Source organism: Thermobia domestica, chromosome 3 (assembly GCF_964235325.1).
Source record: "Thermobia domestica chromosome 3, izTheDome1.hap1.1, whole genome shotgun sequence".
Lineage (NCBI taxonomy): Eukaryota > Metazoa > Arthropoda > Insecta > Zygentoma > Lepismatidae > Thermobia > Thermobia domestica.
Window position 1 is genome coordinate 147501009 of NC_137456.1, and position 24393 is coordinate 147525401.

General features: G+C 34.9%; 1 protein-coding gene across 4 annotated transcripts in view; it reads left to right on the forward strand.

Annotated features, from left to right (window-relative positions):
* LOC145680800 (kielin/chordin-like protein) overlaps nt 1–18188 on the forward strand; it is a 54247-nt gene extending 36059 nt beyond the window's left edge. For all 4 annotated transcript variants that reach the window (XM_081751848.1, XM_081751851.1, XM_081751849.1 and 1 more), the window contains 3 exons: nt 13791–13907; nt 16418–16598; nt 17751–18188. In XM_081751848.1, coding sequence (XP_081607974.1) covers nt 13791–13907; nt 16418–16598; nt 17751–17947 — 495 coding nt within the window. In that variant the 3' untranslated portion in view covers nt 17948–18188. The remainder of the gene's footprint in view (nt 1–13790; nt 13908–16417; nt 16599–17750) is intronic.
* Nucleotides 18189–24393: the final 6205 nt, after the last annotated feature.

The window sequence follows — 24393 nt, forward strand, 5'->3', positions numbered from 1 at the left end:
CTCCGGAAGCAGGACGCTCCAATAGGAGTTGCTTGCTCGTTGCAATCTATATCTTTCTTAGTTCTAACGTTTTGAGGGTGTAAATTTGAGCCTGAATCGATAGTATTTATGCGTTATCCAAACATTATTATCAGCTACACAATGTATGACAATGATTGAAAAGTACAAGGGTTAAATCCAATCTTGAAGACTGTTGCTCTAAAACAGCTAATTTGAAGTCTCTTCCGATTGATTTAGATTTGTTTTGTATTCACTCCTGCAAAAGGCATGAAGATTGACCTTATTCTTCCCAGCAAACACTTCTTGTTTTACATCACTACAATTGAACCACTGATTGGAAAAAGGGAATAAGTACAATTTTTTGCGATTTTAACCTGAGATAGCAGATGTGTTCCTTTAAGATAGTTGCATCGTTGAGTAGAAAATTGGAATGTTTGGGCAACTCTATGTGACCAATGTAGAAGGCAAAATCTCTTGCTGATTAGAAAAAGGGAATAACTACGTTTCTTATTTCCTTCTTACAGTCACTACAGGACACGACCACAACTGTGAGACTGTGTGTAAGTAGACAACCACCAGAGCCCTCTGCTTTCGTTACGATACTTCGCCTTCTTTTTGGATTGCACAATCTATGGAGAACTTTTTGCTCCAATCAGTTACAGATTTACATGTTTTCAGTGATACAAGTGGTGGTCAAAACTGCAATCATTCAATGACATGAATGCTTTTCAGCCTGACCGTATCATAACGGTTCCCACTATACACCAATATTTTCCTGTCAGAGGACACAGTTTTTACCATGTGACCGAAATTTTGCTGTAATCAAACCAGAACTCAAACGACACAATCGCATTTATTTACCAGCACAGTATAACCACATGATTACGAATGCAACAAATACTGATCCTCCATTTCAGGTTTACGAAGTTGTCAATGAAGAAATCTTAGATTTTAAACATTGGTGGTAACCGCTTTAGAAATCTTCAGGTAGCATTGTGGACAAAACTGAAATTTCAAGTAAGTAAATAGAGACACTGTTTACAAAGCAGAATCTCCAGGTTATGTCCAAGCTCATAAGTTTATCAATGGACTAAGAACTGATATTTTTCGATTACTCAAAAGTAATGTCACAAACGTTGCACTGCCAACGTCAAAGGCATACGATTGGCAGGTCTCGATCAATCAGAAAAAGATCAACGATTCTTCACAAATCATCAAATACATACCTGACCAATACAAACAGTTTTATAGGATGATTTGTTCATGGAAAACCACTGATCAAGAAACTGTAGAAGAAGAAGATGCAGACGGATAGGACCCTATGTAAACCCATTCTACTGTGACAACGTATTTTGCTACGTATTTTGTTCAGTTGTCTATTGTATTACTTTTCTTGCTGTACGAATAACATGTGCTGTACAGAAAAACGAACGGTGACAATAAAAGTGTTAGAAGCCTAATATGCGTGATATTTCGAATACATATATCCAAGATTAACATACAACACTGCATTCAACATGTACATTTTCATAGCTTTCTATCAAACTGCACATTACATACCCTCCACACAATTACAATTGCACCCAACTTTAATTGATTGGAAAAAGGGAATATCTTTTCCATTTTTAAGCTTTTCTAACCAATTCCAGGGCTGCAATACAAGATTCTTCTTGTTGTCTTAGTGTTTGTTAGTTGTTTTGCTACAAGTAATCAATTATACACTTTTTGCAACAAATACAAACAACGCCTCTAGAAGGTTTTTTAGCGTTATTGAAAACTTAGGTCTGATGCACTTATTCCCTTTTTCCAATCAGTGTTTCAATTAATGTCTGCACGGAATACTTTCAATTTTTATATATACATTTTGTTATTAAAAAGACTATACTCAAAATTCTACGGGACACACAATCACCTAAGTATCTTAGCGCAAAAATAAAGAAGAAATTTAATCAAATAAAATTTATAAACGTGAAGTAAAAATATTAAATTACAATATAATAAATAGATTACTTTGGACCGTTGTTAAATTATTTACTTTCATCAAACGAAAGAGTGACACAAATACATTATAATGTGTTAAAGCATTACTTTATAAAATTAATATACATTTTGTTTAAAGACGAGGATACATCGTTTCTGGTTTTTAATTACACTAACAGCATCTGAATGCCAGTTTGTAGATCCAACACCTAAGCGTATATGTTTAAGCATCACAAGTTATTTTTTTAAAACAAAATATACATTTTGGTTTTCCTCTCTATATAAAATTAATGAAACTGCATGTAATATATGACTTAACGAATGAAAGGTGTATTAATAAGTAGTTGGACACATGCTTATTACGATTATGAGTTTCGTTCTATTTCCCATAAACCTTAGTAGTCGGTTAAAACATAAGTTATAAAACATATAAAGATATAAAACATATAAACAACAAGGAAATAACCTCACTAATTATAAATTACAGTAAATAGCTGTGCAGTGATAGTCTAATATCTAGGTATATAATGTTTATGGATAATTCCGTAAAATCTATAAGTTATAGTGATTGCAAGTGCATTTTGAATTTTAAAGCTTCTTGCATACATAATATATAGAGATTACTATGCTAAGTTACCATAACGTAAAAGCATTTGAAGAAGAAATTGCTTAGTACATAGTTTATGATTAAATAATTCTATAAAATCAATATGTTATTACACTTTCACTGATTATCTAAGAATCTTCTTTAAATTAGCTCTCTTTTAGCTTTTCTTTCATTCACATCCGTCTAGCCGAGCAATGGTACAAATTTTATATACAACATACAATTACATTTAACTCCTTCAGTGTGGGTGGCGTATATATACGCTTTCATTTTGCTTTGGCTATTTTGTATTGCGTATGGCGAATATACTTGCCCATAGTATGAGTAATGTTATCCCGACAATATTTAGCGAGTTTGCGCTCAGCTGGTTTCAATTGCTGCTTAATTAAAAGAAGAAGACGAAAAAAGAAAGAAATTGAAATAGAGTTTCGGCTTCGTCAAATACAGTTTTCATTCTTTGTTTTGTTTGAGAGCAGACAGCACAGTAATGGCTTCAAAACGATATTTCAAAGATGCTGACATCGAGGAAGAGTTATCAATTAGTGATTTTGATGTAAATGATTTTGAAACAGATTTAGAATCAACAAGATTTAGTATCTAAAGTTCTAAAAAAAACTACTCTTTTTACAGCGGTTCGCATCTGAAAATTACGCACTGAAGGGGTTAAGTATTAGTACACACCACGTACATTAATACAGCCACACACAACCACTTGTCTCTTTCTCTCTCTACATATATATATATATATATATATATATATATATATATATATATATAAATTCATTCTCTAATTGCTCATAGAAAGCAACCAAGGTCCCGCTTTTTCCAACTCAAACGCCTAAGCCAAGGCACCTCATACGATTTTCTTTTACGAGTGAACGCCGAAAGAGATGAAGAAGAGAGTTATTTCTAAATTTTGACGTAATGTCTATGACGACATACATACTTCAAACTGTGGCAACAAAACGTATAATGAAGGTGTACTTCTCAATTAATTTTCAGAAATAAGGTGACAAAAATATATTTTAAAAAGCTTGAGTCTTCAGAAAATTATCAACCACAACTCATATTTTTTATCAAACCTTGTTATAATTTTTATTTACGAAGATATCACCTTAAAACTTCGTTAACTTTGTCTTTAGTCCGTTATGGATAAATTTGAAGTTTTAAAAATTAGTTTGGAACTTTAACTTCCCCAGCTACATTCGAAATTTAATATCTCAGCTTCTAGTTAATTATTTAAAATATTCGAAGTTTTGTATAAGCTTAGGTACTTCCTTAATAAATTTACCCTAATATTTTCACTCAAATGTTTAATTGAACTCCATCTCTTAGCTAAGTAAAAATAAAATGTGGAACTAAGTTCTGATACTTATTTAATAAATTTTACTTTATTTTTCACTCCAACTTTCCCCCATTCATTTCGAAATTTAATACCTCAGCTTCCAATTGAGACATTTAAAAATTTTCACGGGAAAATAAATTTTAGTACTTCCTTAATAAATTTGCCCTAATATTTTTATCCGAACTCTCAATTAACTTCAAAATTTAATACTTCAGTTCCTAGTTAAGATATAAGTCCCAATAAAAATTATGACAGGGTTAACATATTTTTTTCAGATGTATCACTGACCTTTCAAGATAAAATAATAAAAAATGAATAATTTTCTATGACATTTCAACCATAGAAACGCATTTAAATTTTGCACAATCTTATGTTAATTACAAGTGTGTATATCCATAAAGGAATACTCCATTTACCTCATTTTCTATTCAAAATAGTGATTTCTGAAACTCATTCCCTTGATCATAGATGAACGCAAATAAACATTTATTGACTTACTATTTGTGTATTATTCTAGACAACTTTCACAATTACATTAAAACTACTTGTATGAGTAAAGTTATTTTGAGTTTCCATATTAGACACTAATTTTTTGAACATCAATGAAAATTCCTTTCTTCCACTTTTTAGCTTCAGTTTTAAAATATAATTGATGAATTCTGAAGCCATTTATCTAAATTCTTCAGAACCCGAAAGTTTTCAAAGAGTTTACATTTTCTCATATCTTTTAACCCTTGTCCGATATATTGATTATATTTGTGTGATAATAATGTCGTATATTTTCCCTCTAAATGTACTGGAACTTTTTCACCAAAGCATTGTCTTTGAATTAGTTTCCGAAATGTTATTTTGTAAATTTTTCCTATTTCCAAATATTGTAATTTAACAGTAATAAAATTCTTCTTGTTTATTATATAGATCTGCAAATAATTTATTTATTTTCATTAATACAGAACACAACAGAAGAAAATTCTCCTTCATCCAGTAATTTTAATTCTTAATCCATCTCTAACTATACCACTTATAGCTTTATCTGCGATACGTTTGGCAAATCTAGGCGGTTGAAATACTGTAAAATTTCCACATACATTCAAAGTACTCTCACCAGACTTAGTCTTTATCTTTTACATCTTTATAATCTCACGTTGTGCATTTAAATCTGTCTTAACCCAACAGCTGGTTTCTGTTCTAAGTTTGAAATTTTATTTAAAACATGATGTGACTTGCCATTTTTATTACATAGAAAATCTTTAAATAGGACTTCTATCCCATAATAGTTCATAAATTAAAATACATATAAATACATTACAGTATAATTTCTTTAAAACTCTACCGTCATTATCTAGTTCTTAGAATCATCAATAAAGTTATTCTTCCAAGCAATATAACAGCATATTCTATCAGCAGCAACAACATCATATTAAAAATCTACTACAATTTTTGTAATAGTCCTCTCATTCACTGATACATTCTTTCAATTACTATAATTGAAGGTTTCTATAGAAGAACCAGGTAAGTTTAGTTTTAAAAAATTTCCCGGAGCTGAATACTTCATGCTCTAAATTTACTACCAACACTGAATGTAGGTATCTCCTTTGCGATATAACACTGAATAGAGGGCCGCGGTGGCTCAGTGGTAGAGCGTTCACCTCTGGTGCTTGGGGTCCAGGGTTCGATCCCAGCCCCCGCCAAGTGAGCTTTGTGGTGGACAAACACCGTGTGCGTGGGTTTTCTCGGGGTTTTCCCGTTTCCTCCCACTTTCTTCATTCCACCATTTCATTCATTACTCATCATCACCGTCTCCTTTAGCCTAACCGGCATAACCGTGGGACGTAAAACTCAAAGATTTCATTTCATTTTTTCAACACTGAATAGAATAATCGGCTCCACATGATTCTTGCACACAAGGTAGAGTGATTTTGTTCCTACTGGAACATGTGGAAATCTCAAATTCGCTAAAGAAAAATGGTCCTACCTTGTTCTTGCATCCAGCCCTTGAAATAATCACATACGTCGGTCTTTTTTTGATGAATTCACTTGGATCAAAGTACATTTCTGTATTTCCACATGTTATTGTCTTAAATGCGTGTAACCTTTATACGCATTATATCCAATATCTAATCTGTATTTTCTTTAGACCACTGGTATTCAACCAGGGTTACGCGGTACCCCTGGGGGTACGTGAATATGTTTCTGGAGGTACGTAATCTTTAAATAAGCACGTTTCCAATATTTATTGAATGATCATAGTTGGAAATTTTTTATTTCTGTCTAATGGGCGATTTTCGAGATGACGTCACACGCGTCTAATATTTCCAAGTCATCGATTAACATTTTGAATTTATAATATTGCCCTCAGTGTGCGAATTATCAGGAAGGATGAGAGGCAATCCCCTTCAGTAGAATTGGATGCCTCCCATATATATTTTTTTAAATTTTCAATGGTTTTTTTTCGGATGTGCATTTTATCCCCATGTAAAAAGCTTTTTGATTGGCACACTGATTGCCCTTTTATTGGGTCTCTATTTGTCTCCCTTTTTAATCAACAGAACACGTGTATGAAGTTTAATAACTTCATTTCGATTTAATCTCTTTTAAACAGGTTCATTCGTACACACTTGGATGGCGAACTGTGTGTAGGGGTACGCGAGAAAAAATGGTTGAATAGCACTGCTTTAGACAATGTCATATTACGATCTCTCTTAATATAAATATATATTTCACTTTACAATAATAAAATTTACTGGGATATTTAGGGTGATTATTTTTTCTATCAGTTTGAAAACTATATGTAAAATGCAGGTATATCAAATTGTCTAGATTAAGGTGAGAAGTTACATCAAAGTCCAAGAAAAGAACCTTCTGCATTCATTTATACACATTGATAACTGTAAAATGAAATCATAATCTTAGGTTCTTTAATAATATGTAATTTTAACATACTTCCATATTTTCATTCATACTCTACAATAGGCTTTCTTATCTACATACATTTTATTGTTATTTTACATCATGGAGAGTTTTTGCAACTCTTCCTGTCCCTGTTGTTTATTTAAATATAACAACATTAATATTACAGATTTAATAAATGTTACTCTCATTTCTTCTTCCCACATAATCTATTTATAATTATATAAAATGCCAGAAATTAATCTTAACGGAAATAAAACAATAAAATCCTTTCTAAATTCTAATTTATTATCAGTTTTATATACAGCTTCTTTTAAGTATGACGCTTCTATTAAAAATATTTAAAGTCCCTATAGCTGTAGACGTTTTTCCTAGTAGATTAATATCATCTATAACAATTCTATGCTTTCTGATTTCTATGCTAGAGAAGAAGAGTGGAAAGAAATCATCTACAAGTTTTAGATCTCATTTGCACCAAATGTTCCTCCACCTTGAGCACCTACAATTTCATATAACAATTGCTCTTTGAGGGTGAATAAATGCATTACTAACACCAAATTCAAATTCAATATCCTTATTTAGTTCACTCAAATTATTAAATTTTCTTCAGTTTGCTGAAAAAACTTTAAATTCTTAACTCTAAATGATCTCCATCTTAAATATTACTGAAAAAATCTTGAAAAAATGCTTAGGTCGAGATCGTGCAATTCGTGCACAAGGGATTCCCCAAAGGAGCGTAGGGATTCCCGGATAATCTGTCAAGAAAGATGGGTCGAAAAGGATACGGATGAATAGCTGTCCCAACTGCTAGCAATAATGCCTCTGTACTAAGTCGATATCTCGCGCAAGCACAAAATGACGAACAGTTTTATACGTGCCATGTGTGGTTGCATAACGCGCACTAAATAAGAGTGGGGAAAATATGAAAGGAAAATGTGAATAATTTAGTACAAATGGTAAATACATGATACTACACTGTCCTGTTCATTGTACGTATAGACTCGTTTAATAAAGGGAATAATCATGAAACGTACTAAAATGTTCTACAAACATCACTCTATCATTGTTTTCTTTCATGTAGTTTTGTCATTGAAAGCAAGTAAAACTAAGGGGAAAAACCGGGGGATATGGGTGCTTTCTTCCAGGCAGAAACTTTATTTCATTTGATGATACGAGCCGAGGATACTTTTTACGAGAGGGGGATTTTTCCGCCATCCCATGTTAATTTGACCACTGCCAGAGAACAACAGTAAAATATCCGTTTCTTATCATTAGCCGTAATGTGCGTTACCCGAACATTGAAAAAGAACAAGAAAAAACAATTTATCAGGACGTTTGTTTTAGTCGCTGCTTCCGATGTTTTGCAGGACTAATTCCGAGATTTTGTCTAGAATGCTTAACATGTCGTATTGTTATCGTTTAGAAGATATTTTGTTTTCACAGACGGTGCTATCACCTGAAGTACACCACAGTTTGCAGGTTCGATCACAAGCATTTGTTCTTCCTGCTGTAGTAGAAAACAATCGAAGGTAAGGAAAGCATAATACAACCCTACTAGAAGGTGTTGTGGAAGGTGGAAGGTCATTCTTCATGTGTAGCGTACGAGTTCCTTAGTGCAGTTTGTGCTTTGCTGGTTCGAATGTGAGATCAAATGGAGTATTCGATAGCAGAACTTGCGCACATGATATTTGTATACGGTCAAGCAAATGGCAACAGTCGACAAGCTAATAGGTTATATCGACTGAAGTATCCAGAAAGAAGACATCCAGCCCATACTATGTTTGCCAGACTTTTTCAACGCTTACGAGACACGGGGAATTTACAACCTCAATACTACGACCAAGGAAGACGAAGAACCACAAGTACTCCGAACTTTGAAGAACAAGTGCTTGACCGTTTCACCCAAGACCCAACAGTAAGTACCCGGAAAGTAGCACGTGAAAGGGGAGTAGCACAAGATACTGTTTGGAAAGTAGTACACGAGCAACAGTTACACCCCTATCACCCGCAGAGGGTTCAGGTCTTACGTCCAACTGACTTTCAACCTCGCTTTCGGTTTTGAGAGTGGTTTCTCCAACGCTCTGTAATTGATCCACAGTTTGCTTCCTACCTGCTTTTCACCGACGAAGCTTGTTTTACGAAAGACGGGATATATAATAGTCACAATAGTCATGTATGGGCAGACGAAAATCCTTATGCAATTGTGGAAAGGGGCCACCAAGACCGATTCGCCATAAATATGTGGGCGGGTATTATCAGTGATCAGATAATAGGTCCATATTTACTACCACCACGATTAACTGCACCAGTGTATACGAGATTCCTGCGAGACATACTTCCAGAGTTATTAGAGGATGTCCCTCTCGGTGTTCGTCAACGGATGTGGTTTGAAAATGATGGCGCCCAAGCCCACTTTTCAGCTAGTGCTCGAGAGTATTTGAATCAAACGTTTCGTGACAGATGGATTGGAAGAGGCGGTCCTTGTAATTGGCATGCACGTTCCCCAGATTTGCATCCACTTAATTTTTTCTTGTGGGGTCATGTCAAAACACTTGTCTATGAAACGTCTATAGACAACGCAGAAGAACTTAGCACGAATACTCGCTGTCTGTGATACTATAAGAACAGATCCTGGGTTTTTACAGCGGATGCGTCAGATCTTACTGCGACGCTGTAACGCCTGTGTTGAAGTAGAGGGACGCCATGTCCATCACCTATTGTAGGATAATTGGGAGATTTGTCTCGTTTACAGGTAATTGATGATGTTCTTGGCTGCATTCAATCCTGCTGTAAAATGTTGATTGAAGACATTATTCCCATTCTTGTGACTTTTGTTTTTAGGAAACAACCTCTTTTGCATTATGGTTGTTTCGCTCAGTTTTGTTTATTTGTTTTCAATGACAACAATACATGGAAGAAAGACTAATAGTGTGATCCTTTTACAACATTTTAGAACGTTTCATGACTATTGCCTTTTATTAAATGCGTATGTTCAATGATAGGACAGCGTAATATCATGTATTTAACATTTGTACTAAATTATTCACATTTTCCTTTCATGTTTCCCATTCTTATTTAGTGCGCGTTATGCAACCACACATGGCACGTATAAAACTGTTCGCCATTTTGTGCTTGTGCGAGATATCGACTTAGTACAGAGGCATTATTGCTAGCAGTTGGGACAGCTATTCATCCGTATCCTTCTCGACCCATCTCTCTTGACAGATTATCCGGGAATCCCTACGCTCCTTTGGGGAATCCCTTGTGCACGAATTGCACGATCTCGATCTAAGTATTTTTGAATACAGCAGCTTCGGTGTCTTTGATGTGACCATGCCGCATTAGCTCTATCATTCACCATAGTCGAGCTATAGAGCATTGAATGTCAGTTTCCCACGCTTTCGGCACCTTGTAGCTCCGAAATTATGTACGTTGGACAAAAGTTTATTTGAACTTATTTTCTTGTTTCCATGTCAGGAATCATCCCTTAAATTTTGTAACATAGTCAGGCGGTCACCCTGTATATATTGTTATTTGTCAGTCTAATTTAATGGAATAATACCTCTATCTCCTCCTCCAAATCTTCCTTGCACCTTAGTTCTCGAACCACAATACGACATAGCAGGAATATACATCTGGAATGGGATTTTATTAATTAAATAATTTACTGACCCTTTAACAATTTTCATATCATTCCAAAATCTTGGTGGTAATGTGTTTAGTGTCTTAATTAAACTGTATCTTTTGAATCATTTGGAGTAAATTGTGAAAGCTTATTATTAATCCAACGTACTATTCCTACTTTCTTATTATAATTTTTTTATTATTATTTTCTTCTTCATTTTTAAAACCAACGTATACATTAATTTTCTAACATCATCCATCAAAATATATTCTTTAGGGAATTCTGTATATAGTTTATTTATTTCTCCAGGCTTCGGCGATGTTTTCGTTTTAGGGATTGGAGGTAATTATGAGGAGTAATCTTCGTCTCCCAAGTAGGTTTTATAATATTATTGTATTTTGTACTTCTACTCGATGCAACTCATCTACTATTTGGATTATACCTCTGAAGTGCAGTTTCTGATTCTATTATTATTTTTTCATAATTTTCAATGTTATCATCACCATAATCCTCAATATTTTCAGTAGTATTCGTTTTTAACAGTTCCCGTAAACCTTCTATTTTCTCATAATCTTTTCCATTAATTATTAAGTCATCAGCATTAACTTAAACTTCAGAATTTCCAATTGTATTAATCATTTTGCCATCTTCCTCAACACTTCTTATTTCTTATTTCACTTATCATTTCGTTTCAGTTAGCATAATATTTCGTTCATAATATTTTGTTACAATCTAATGAAAATGAGTTGCTAAATGCACTTTCCATTCTTCTTTGTCTTTAATTTGTTCTCTCATGTGTTTTATTTCTTGTTTTGTAGCTGAATCACTCTCACTTATAGTACTATGATAAGTTTTTTTTTGTTTTGAAGTTGAAGGTGTTTTGATAAATTTAGATCCGATAAGGCAATGTTATTTACAGTTGGAACAAACTCATCAATTATTTTTCGTTCTATTACTTCTTTAATCTCCCTTCCTAAACTGTGAATAGCATCTATTACAAGTCGTTCTTGTTTTTATAGTTATCATATACGCTTTATGTGTCTTTTTCAATTATTAAAACCTTTAATCAGTAAGTTCTTTTGCTTAAGGTTCCTCTCAAAAGTTCTTTAATCAAACGTTCTGATTCGTTTAGCTTGATTCTATACCTTCCTTTGTGTACTTTCCTTGTCATATCAATTACTGTAAAACCGTAATCATCTTTCCAGCAGGTAGAACATATGTCTATAAATTTATCAAAAGTATATCTCCTAGAACAAACTTATTATACACATGTTTAGGGTTGTTATCATCTTGACGAAGTATACATAAAAAATTAACATTGTATCTTACCAATTATTTAAATATCTTTGAATACGTTTGTGCAAGGTAGTAAAAGCTAAATGCTTATGCCTTCCTCTAGTAAACAAATGGTCAACATTGCTTTGATTCTCTAAAATATAATCATCAAACACAACAATAGACCATTGTTACATTCAGTGATACAGAATCACATGATAAGATGATTTCAGAGCAAAAGATGATAAATACTAAAACTATTAAGGAAACAGCATCCTATATTGATTCTGCAGATATCATCAAAAAAGTACAGTAGGAAAAATATGTTTCAATTCTTTACGGGTGTAAGTTTGGATAAAGACGAAGACTGCTTCAACAAAAATATTACTGATTTAAAAGATGGTAATAACTACTTCCGGATAAAGATGGTATTAATTAAATTGAAATATATGAATGTTTGTTTATAAGAAATGATTCAAGCTTCTTATAAAGATCAATATGTAGAAAATTCAACTTACAATATACATGTAGCAACATTTACAACAGCTTATCAAGATATATACTTTATGATATGTTAAATAAATTGGGTAAATGTATTGTGGATTAAGACGCTGTTCTATTATACATATTAATGATTGTAACGAGTACAAACTGGAAGTAATCTTAATGAATGGACAGTTGAGTTAGGAAACCACTATTATTTTGTTGAATTTTATTCCACTGGTCTAAGAGTTACTGGTATAATACTCATAAATAATTGTCATGAAAATCAAAGAATGCACACTTTACTACGAAAATTCCGAATTCGCGAGGAAAATATTAAAAGGATTGTTAATAATAACCTCTTAAAAATTACTCTTAATAATAATCAAATTACAAGAAATTAAATCAAAAAATATTTGGAAAACAGATTTGTGCTAAAGAAGTTTGAGATGAACTACGACAAAAGAGTTGAATGAAGAAAATCAAATGATGTAATAGATATATTACGATATAGTTATTCATTTCGGTGTAGTTTAAGTATATATTATGTAATGTATTAATTTAGGTTTTACATATGTTTATATTTAAATTGTACAAATTTCTGATTAGTTAAATTACTTTTCTATATTTTGAGTTGGAATATTTAGATGGTTATGTGGTCCATGGGTTTTTGAAGTTTTTTTTTTTTTTTAATAGCGACATTTGTATATTTAAACGTGGTCAAAATGAAAGCGGCCCATTTAGACGTCAATACTACTCCCATTCTCTCTTACAGTACCTGATTTAATAAACCCTCTATCATTTTCTCATCTACATCACACTTTTTACTCACAACATATAATAAACACTTTTCAGCGACTGTTGTAAATTATGTAGGTGCTAGTCACAGTGTAACCCACGAACACTAGATACATATTTTGCAGACGGATAATATTTCGGAGAACTAAAAAAATATGCAGAATGCTACGCGCAAGCGACCCGAGTCTATGAGTTAGTGTGTCTTTGTACACAAATTTATGTATTGATTTTTTTATATTATTGTACAGACATGAGTGCTTTTATGAAGATTACTTGAATACGTTTACATATTTACAATAAGAATTGTTTGAAATGTGTACTTTTATCTCCATCTTCGAAATTACTCACTCAACGGAGAAAAATGTTTATGAGAAAATTGTTAGAAGGAAATTTAATATAGTTTAATTTTGTACTTGGCATGTTTCTTTTTTTGCCAGAACCAATAGCTTTTGCGATATTTAACAAAAGCTTGAAAGATCTACATTTAAATTTCCCCCCTTCACCGTCCGCTGACCTTTCACTTCGGAAACGATTACTATGTCGGTTAGAGTACTCTCTTCACAACAGTGCTAAATTTCAAAATTACACAATTATTTTTTTCTTATTTTTCTTCCGTTGATTGAACTAAAACCAGGACCTCTGATCTAATTAATTCATCTTAGAGTCTATATTTTATGGACGTATTGTACAACTGATTTTCTTGTTTTTACGTACAGCAAGATTACTTTTAAAAATGGATGGTCGGTAAATTTACTGCTTAATTACAGACACCAAGTGGCCAACTTCCAGGCTGCAACACTATAAAAACTTTTACTAGAGACCCGTGTGAGAGGGCCAACAAGGAGACAAAAGAACTGGCTGCAAAGAAATGCTCTATTCTTAAGGTTAGTCAATTGATATAGTTTAAATTAATGCAGGTTTATTAATTAGATTAATGTAGGTATAACATTTAAAATCTACTAATAGCAAACACTGTTAAAATATTTCTTTCTTTTGTTGGTTTGAATTCAAATATACAAGTTGCAATATTTCAATTACACCGATTATATCCCTTTGATACGTTTATTTGGATCATTGAAAAATTAGTAGAATTAAATTACTCCACGTTTCCACTAAAGTAGTAAATGATGCAAGTAAGTCTGTGAACTGTGTAAGTAATTCGTACAGATTTTTTTTTAAATGTAAGCTATTTATTTGCTGTATTGGAATAAAAATCGAATGAGAATTCACAGAATGTCCACAGCATGGAAACATTCTGATCTGATGAGTGGCAAACTCTGCTAAACATGACGTCGTATGCCATCCTTTCTTCTTGGTAACAATTCCCTGGAAAAGAGCAGAAATGGCATTTATGTATCATACTAATAGGTATATCTTCAACATTACTATGTCAGTAGGGTTGAAATGCACGTAGTTTGCTAGTAAGACAGACATGGAAATTTAAACCCTTTTCATCAGAAGAGGATAATGCCATATTAAAACTCCGGACACACTTCCGACTTTTGAAAGTGATGCATCTATGGCAATATGAATATCAAAAATGTATTTCGTCTAGAGATTATCACTCTGTATTCAAACATGTCAATGTCTACGTTACATAATTGATCAAAAGAATATCTTGTGTAAACAGTTCACACACAAAAGTCCTGTGGAACTTTCAGCAACAATATGAACACGCACTCGATAGTCTGAAAGTGTTGTAGATCTGAGCGAACATAGTGATGGTGTTTGAATTGTTAGCGTATTTGTCACAGTGTCTATTGTTGTGCTTTCTTTAAACTACACAACATATTCGCCCAAGACTGTAATGATAATGATCAAGCGAATGTTACTAATGAAATTTCATGTTTCTTTCCAACGTATTACGTTTTCTTTCTAGTGGATTATCGAGGTAACAACAGAAGATGTAAGTATGTTTTATTATAACACCTGTGTAGCTCGAGTTAAAATATTAAAATTTTTGTAGTCAGATTATATGAGAAATTATTTGAAATTTCCTCTCGTCAAGTACTTGTTTCATTGAAGGGAGTTTAGAAGTTCTTGCAATGATATTTTGCTATCCCGAAGAACAAGGTAAACTACTTTTATTTTGTAAATGAAATTGATTTTGGTATAAAAGGGATTCACCAAATATCGAATCAATAAAATACAGTCTTACTTGTAGAGTTGTTTTCCTTAGAATGTGTACCACATTCATAACTAATTAGACTTTATTCCTCTACGATATAGTTAAATGGTATATAATCGTTAATAGAAAGATGTAGGAATCTAACTTATTATGATGGTTGTAAATATTAAGGCACAATAAATATGTTTATGAATTTAAATATTGTTACATAAATTAAATGGTGGTTGCTTTTGATTCCACTTTCTTTTTCTTCTTCAGGCTAAAAAAATGAAATGATATCATTAAGTTTTACGCCCCACGGTTATGCCGGTTAGGCTAAAGAAGACGGTGATTATGAGAAATGAATGAAATGGTGGAATGAAGGATGTAGGAGGAAACGGGAGAACCCCGAGAAACCCACGAGCACGGTGTTCGTCCACCACAAAGTCCACACGGCGCGAGCTCGAATCGAACCAGGGACCCCAAGCACAGGATGTGAACGCTCTACCACTCAGCAACCGAGCTCCCCTCCCTTCAGGTAATTAACTAAAATGATACATAGGGGGATATGGGATACCCTTGACTCATGTATTAGAAAATTAATTTATTGGCTTGGGTGATGACATTGATTCTATCATTTAACGCCTCTGACGAGTCTAGGAGAAAACTCCCACAGCCAGAGCTCCCACACTCAAAAATATCAAAACACCCACACAATCCATTTGTGTGGGAGTTATGAGCAATTGTGTGTGCGTTTTGACATTTTCTAAGTGTGGGAGTTTTGGCTGTGGGAGTTATGACCTGCTCCCCCTCTGACCATTTCCGTATAACAATTTGCATAAATATGTAAGATGAAATCGGTTTTAAATCTTATAGACGAAAGATAACCTTTTATTTATATACATAGATAATGAGAAATAGATAGATATGTTTCTCAGAAGTACTCACAGTTTCCTGACTACTGTTTCTATTTTCTTAACGGTTAAAGTGCAATACAACAGTTAGGGGTAGGGAGCACAATGGCCTAAACGTACTTCGCACGGAAATCTGAGACACCATTACGAATAAAACAGTGTAATTTACATTACTTTAATAAATTACAAAGAAACACATTTTTGAAGTGCAAGAAAAACATCCTAATGCTCATATAGATGCATTCGCACGTGTGATAGCAATACTCAAATTATAATGTAATACTAGAAATATTATAACGTAATATTGCATGATATACTCTTTGTGAATATGGTCTTTGAATTGAAATTTAATTGTGTTTTTAATTTCTTGCAGAGCTCTTTGTTCAAACCTTGTCATGCTGTTTTACCTCCAGACGAATTTTATGAAGCTTGTGAGTTTGATATGTGTATTTGCAAGGAGAGCGATCGTTGCTTGTGTAATGTCATATCTTCTTATTCCTCTGAGTGCGCAAGACTTGGCGTTGTATTGGGCTGGACAGCTAACTCGCTTTGTGGTAAGAAACACATACGCTATTGGTATCCCAGCTATAAATTTTCTCAGTAAAATAAAACATAATTATTCTCAAATGCCAACCTATGGCGTCGTTATTTAGCTACTATCAAAAGCAGCAAGCTGAAGGGGTTGCTATTAATATCATTAAAGGTGATCTGATATCAGTAACGGACGTATTAATCGTCTTTTATTTTATTAGAAATACAATGTGATTGCCATTAGTGTGAAACTGAAATAATAATAATGATAAGTATTATTTATATTGATAAGCGTTGCACGCTAGCTCGATTTTGTGCATGACTGTTCGCGTTAGTGTACTCCTGTGAATTATATATATTCACCAAAATATACTGTACTGAAATGAAAAGATGAAAAAAAAAATACATTTTTGTCATTTGGGAGTTCATTTTTCCTCGAAGGAAATTAACATACACACGCAATACACAACTCTGTTCATATTGTTCACGCAGATTCTCAAACATGTACTGAAACAATGGTTGCTGCAGACTCCTGCAACCAGACTGTGACGATAGACTGCGAATTTCGTAACGATAGACAGCATAACCATGTTACTTGGTGCCGTCTTATAAAACTCCTTTCGGAATAGTTCTGTTGCCATTTTCAAACTCGGTCGACTTTCACGACCGCTTCCGTATGAGCAGAAATAATGCTCAACTATGAATACTTTTTCCTCATCCAAGAGACCCATTTCCAACAAGAACTGCACAACACAACTTCCTTTTCACGACTGTGAATACGTATGGAAACGCAACTACGTGTTCGAGATGCGCGAGTTTCAGTACTGTATGTTTTGGCGCATACCGTATATATATATATTATATAATATATATTGAAGATTTTGTATGTTATTTCAGGTCATCCAGTGCATCGTGCTATTCTTTATCTCAGGACTAAACATCAACTGATATCGTTTAAATTTATATCCAAATTAATGATAACCCAATCAAAAAATTAATAATGAAATATTTATCTTTTTATCTCTAATAACTTGACTGATCAAAGCCAAATTTGCCAATCCTTCTTCTACATTATATTAACTATATCGTTCATAGTAAAAGCATGTTTTATTAGAATAGGGAGGTTAAGACATATTTCAAAGATATTCTCTGAATTATACGATATTCTTTTTCAGACATTGAATGTCCTGTAGGCACTGGTCTAACATTTACCGAGTGCGGATCTCCTGTCCCACGTACTTGTGCAAATAAGGATAGTTGTGCATGTGCTACTTCAGTTGATTGCCTGAATTCATGTGTGCCTACTTGTGAGTGCCCAGCATCAAAAGTCCTTCATAATGGATATTGTATCGATCCAAGAGAATGTCCTTAGTATATCAAGAATTCAAAAATGATGTTTGACTGATTACTTTAGTGGCAGCAACGTAAGATTTCTTCTATTAGAGACATTTATTCAATATTGCTGCACAAAATGAAAAGAAAATTATTCTGATTTAAATTGGTTGAATGTTTTTTAAATAATTGCATCTTTTACCATCTTAGATGCTATCACAATGTGTTTTCATGAGAATTAAAATGTAATTTAATTTTGATAAATAAATTTTAAGATATAACTTTAGTTCTTATATAAATAATAGTTGCAATTTTGTCTGAAATCCATTTACATAGCACAAATATTTATATTATTTCCAAGTAACATTCATAATTGATGTATCTTGCAGTTGAATATCTTGAATAATACAAGAAATTATGTTGTGTTATATTTAAAGGGTGACACTAAATTTGTCACTTGTAGGTGTATCACGTTCCTGAATATTAATGAACTTGCTACGTTAACCTTTGAAAATGACGATTATTGATTTATTAATAAATGTGGAAATAAATAAGAAGCACAAAATATCTTACATTTGTGTTTTGGCAAAATCCTAGAAAACATCCCTACTTCTCCATTATTAAAAACCAAATTCGATTATCTTACGAATTAGTTGAACATGAATTTTGAGCAATTTAAAACGGTTTGGGTACAAAACCTCGCGGCCAGAACCTCGCGGCGACAACCTCGCGGACCGAAACCTCGCCTGGCCAAAATCTCGCCTCCCAAAACTTCGCAGCCCAAAATCTCGCCAGGCCAAAACCTCGCCGCCCAAAACGTCGCGGGCCAAAATCTCGCCTGGCCAAAACCCCGCCTGGCCAAAACCTCGCCGCCCAAAAAGTCGCGGGCCAAAATCTCGCCGGGCCAAAACCTCGCCTGGCCAAAACCTCGCCACCCAAAACCTCGCGGGCCAAAATCTCGCCGGGCCAAAACCTCGCGCCCCAAAATATCGCCATACCCAAAATCTCGCCTGACCAAAATGTAAATGTTCCAACAGATGATAAGGATGACGGTATAAAAGACGCTGTTTCAGAAGAAGTATCACGGGTATTTGACCAAGTCCCGCGATACCATATGAAAATTCTATTTCTGTATTAGAGGATTTCAATGTGAAGGTAGGGCGACAGGATGTTTTTAAACTGGTTATAGGGAAAGAAAGTCTGCATAAGGAAAGTAATGACAACTAACGAGGTTAGTTTCGTGAACTTTGGAACATCAAAAAACTTAAAATTTTAACAAAAATCTAATAATATTTATGAAAATATGAAATAATATATGAGTTTTTACGACGTCCCTTGATTATGTCCTATAGGTTAAAGGAGACGTAGATGACCAGAATGAAGGAAATGATCGAAGAAAGAAAGTGGGAGGAAACGGGAATAACCCGAGAAAGCCCACGCACACGATGTTTTGTATCTTATTATTATTATTATTATTATTATTATTATTATTATTATTATTATTATTATTATTATTATTATTATTATTATTATTATTATTTGTAATGTGGAATTGCATATTAGGAAAAACATTGGGTAAATTTTAAAGAAAAGTTTCATTCGCGGCGAGGTTTTGGCACGGCGAGATTTTGGGCGGCGAAGTTTTGGCCCGGCGAGATTTTGTCCCGCGAGGTTTTGGGCGGCGAGGTTTTGGCCACGCGAGGTTTTGGCCCAGCGAGATTTTGTCCCGCGAGGTTTTGGGCGGCGAGGTTTTGGCCACGCGAGGTTTTGGCCCGGCGAGATTTTGTCCCGCGAGGTTTCGGCCGGCGAGATTTTGGACGGCGATGTTTCGGCCGCGAGATTTTGTCCGTATACCATTTAAAACATTGTCCCTTATATGAGTTGTTCTAGATCTTGTAAAGATCATTGGAAATAGAGAACTATTGTCTTTGTAACTAAGGTATTGAAGGTAGTGGTCAGTTATTGCCAGTATATTGGTTTATATTCGCATCAAAGCAAGAATAGGTTTTACAATTTGGGAGTGGACGTGTTGCCCTGTTGCCACGCTGAGGTGAATGCTATGCTTCTTCCAATTGGAGACTTTGGAACATGTGTTACAAGGAGGAAACATTATATTGCAGTTGTTTTGGCCTACAGAAACCCTCCTCTTGTAACTGCCACTCCGACATTTATGATTGGTCACTCTTTCGGTGACCATAATAATACTATGACGTTTAATCTATTCCCCACGCAAGTTTCAACGTGGTTTTAGGCTGTGAATTGATATTTACTTTTGAACCAAGTATTGTACGATCCTGACTTAAGAACATTTTATGAAAAACGGCGTTTAAGCTACTGTAAAGTTCAGTGGCACAATTAACATGTTACTAGAAAGAGAAGACGAGAGAAGCATGTAATTGGTGCACTTGTAATCAGAGATGATCATTTTTCCTAACCCTCACCCTCAATTGACGCCCCTCACCCTCCATCACACATCACCCTCCACTAACGCCCTCCCCTCGCTCACCCTCACCCTCCATTGACGCCCCCACACTCACTCTCCATTGACGGCCTCCCCTCACCCTTCCTCACACTCACCCCCAATTGACGGCCTCCCCTCACACTCCCTCACACTCACCCTCCATTGACGTCCTGACACTCACCCTCTATTGACGCCTTCCCCTCACACTCCCTCACACTCACCCTCCCCTCACCCTCCCTCACACTCACCCTCCATTGACGCCCGCACACTCACCCTCCATGGACGCCCTCAACTTCACCCTCCCACACACTCACCCTCCATTGACGCCCTCAACTTCACCCTAACTCACACTCACCCTCCATTAACGCCCTTATCATCACCCTCCATTGACGCCCTCACCCTCAATTAACGCCCTCACCCTCCATCGACGCCCTTGCTCACCCCCACATTCAAATGACGCCCTCACACTTACCCCCAAGCAACTAAATTAATCAGGACACGACAAACTTAAATGTGCCCAATATAGTATGTGTAAAATATCCCATATCCCTTGTTTTGTGACAAAAGGAGCATTTTGTGCAAATTGCACATTCCTCCCTATAGAAATATGGTCTGGCTGATAATGAGTCACTCACTTCTACTGTTCTATATAATAGCATAGTATTGTTAGTATTACTGAAGATTTGAAAATAAAATGCTGCGTCTGAAATCCCAGAAAAGGTCAGACAAAAAGTATGTATGACAAACAAGCTGGGATGAAGGAGGGTGGAAAGTATGTAGGAATTACGAAGGGAGAGCTCCAGGTAAAACGATGGGAACCACTAAGCCCTAGGATAAATCTGATAAAGTTATTTATTTTAAAAGTGATTGGCGGTTAACAGGAGAGATCTCTCGTATCTATACGAATAGCGTACGCGCCTTTGGCGCGGGAGACACGGGTTCGATTTCCAACGGGACCTCATGTGGTTCGGATCCCATGTTACGCTGAACGGGATGCTAACTCAAATAAAAAGAATGAAAATAATAGTCGAGGAAAAAGCCTCATTGAATTCGATTAATTTATTTTAAAGTGAATAACAGAGCTAACTGGCTTTGTGTTGTAACACGAGGTGCTAGTCATTTTATCTTAATTAAAACTTTCTTTTTTAACGTGTAGTCAACCTTTCATTTTTTACCATGTAGCAGGGCCGGCACGAGGGGAGGGTCGAACCGTGCCACCGCCCAGGGCGGCAAGTTTAACGTACGGCAAGATTTGAAAAAAAGAAAAGACTACTATCAAAATAGAAAACTTCGTAATACACTCTGTAAAGAAAAAATAGCGACACCTCAATTTTCAAAGTAACTTACACAGAAAACCATAGTTGCAGCCCGTTAGAAGAGGAATAGAAGGAAATGAAGAGTGGGATAGTTCATTTGCGTTATCTGTGACACCTGTGGTGTACGACATCGCTTGTCAATTGTTTGTGTATCAGTAGTATTTTCGATACATGGCACTGATTGCGTCTCGTAAATTATTGTAGTGAGAAATTCTGCATTGCATTTGTGATGTGTGGGCTGAGGTAAATAGCATTTTATGATTGTTCTTTGCTTTCTCATTGTTTGAACAGTGTCAAGTGGCAAAATTGTTGTTGTTCAGTGATGTTTGTGTGTGATATTGTTGCTACATGTGGACCGTAAACAAATAAGATGGGTAAGAAATGTGAGTTGTTGCCATGTGAACAAGACATAATTCTTGCTTTGCGCAGCTAAGGCAAATCTCTAAGGGAATAGATGGAATACTGAAAATCCATCATTCTACGGCAGGAAGAGTAATTTATAAGCGGAAACAGCGTAACAAATCGTCCCTTCGTCAACAGTGTGAAAGAAAAAAGAAAGCATCACCCAGAGCAGATTGCTAAATGAAATCAATAGCACCGCAGATTTAAGGAGTGATTTCCCCAAAAATCGCTTATGTAGTTTGACATGATCTTGGACCTGCAGTTACTCGTACAACTGTATTGTCTTGACTGTATGAAGAGGATATTACAAAGAAGAAACCGTGTAGAAGGTCGAAACTGACAAAACACAGAGGACTTCAACATGTAGTTTTGTGAGTCGATATTCAACTTGGACTTTTGACAACTTAAAGCATGTCGTTTTCTTCGTTGAAAAGAAGTTTAGAATAGTGGGAAACGATGGTGGTGTGAAGTTGTGGATACGAGCAAGCAAGGAACTTGACAAGGATTTAGTTTAAGAGATGCAAATATTCAGTTACTGAGTGATGGTATGGGCTTGGTTCACCGTTAAAGGCATCAGACCAACGGATATATGTGAAGGATCGTTTGATGCACGAAAATATCTTCAAATTCTGGTAGTTAAAGTTCTTAAAATAGCTAAAGACGACTTTTCTGAAGAAAATTTGGACTACTTCCTTTTCCAGGACGATAATACTTCATGTTACCGAGCGAAAATCGTTAATACGTGGTTCAAGAATATGACTATTTAGAGACTCCTGTGGCCTACAAACTCACCTGACCTGAATCCAGTTTACAATTTGTGGATCAATATGAGCAGAAGATTCAATAGACAACTATCTCAAACAGAATGGAATTCAAAGAACAGATAATCCGGGTGTTATTCCGTGAAATCGAGGTTGCATTTGCAATAGCCTTGTTACCAAAGGGCTCCGATGATTCGCTGCACTGCAGAAAGCCCATGGTGCACATACAAAATACTAGTTTGGTGTATCGTACTTCCCGATGTTTGCACACAATATGTCTTACCCTAAAGAAATTCCATTTCTTGTTTTCTGCTATTGTTGTTGATCTTTTTCAGTTTTATGTATTACTCTTCCTACAAACGATTTTGCTCAAAACACACATAGCTACTTATATATGCATATAAATTCACTAAATTCATGTCAAAAGCCTGAAACTCTGGCGCAAGTATTAAGAATGAACTGCTCATTAAGAATATGTATTGTAATATTATCAGGAATTCATGTAAAAAATCATATTGATTAGAGTATGTTGAGAAAACCATATCCGAGCAAGTGTCGCTATTTTTTCTTTACAGAGTGTAATCCCACACGGAAAAATAAAATTGTGTTTACCTGAGATTGTAATTGAACTTATTTCACTCACATTCAGGAAAATACTAACTCAGGAAATTCAGAGCATTCCCCCTCATTTTCAATTATCTAACTACTAGCCACAGGTACACTATGTGATCAAAAGTATTCGGACCCCCCAAAAAACGTACGTTTTACATGTTACATGCATTGTGCTGCCCTCTACTGCCAGGTACTCCATATCAGCGACCTCAGTATGTAATGTACCATTACAGTTGAAAGTAATAGCAACTTTTTTTTCGCACCCTGTACCTAGTAATTTTTTTACTTCGATTTCGGTTTAATTACACAATTTATTTATTCTCCTTACTTCAAATTAAATGTAATGAATCGAAAGGTTTCGTTAGTAATCATATTTTAACTGAATAATATATTTATTTATATTTTGATTAATTGTAAATCCAATTTTCGCATATACAAGTTGAATAGTTACAAGGTTTACCATTCTGACGTCATACCGAAATATAGTTCCGCCATTGGATATAAATTTTCTTAATTTCAGACCAATGTAGATTTTGGCCAGGTACCTAAATTTTCCCTCACCCCCTCTCACTAGTCCATAGTCACTTTCAGATCCGGTTACATCTGGATTTGCCAAATTTCTATTCGCTTTGTAATTTCCGCGGCTGGAGGACTCGGCCTCATTGGTGGAATTTTCCAATCCCTGTTGTTTTCGGCGCAATATTATTATAATAATCGAAGACGCTTATGAGAGGCGTAGCTTGTGACGTTGTTTCGCACATTTTGATGGGAAGAAGCTGACATGTTAAGGAAAATCCAGGTAACATTAACTTAATTGCATAGATAAACGTCGTGTGATCAATCAGAAGCCAGGAAATCCATATTTTTGTTGAAAGAACTGTAAAACCAGGGGAAAATATCTGATTCCGGATTTCTGTTTATTAGGACGCCATAT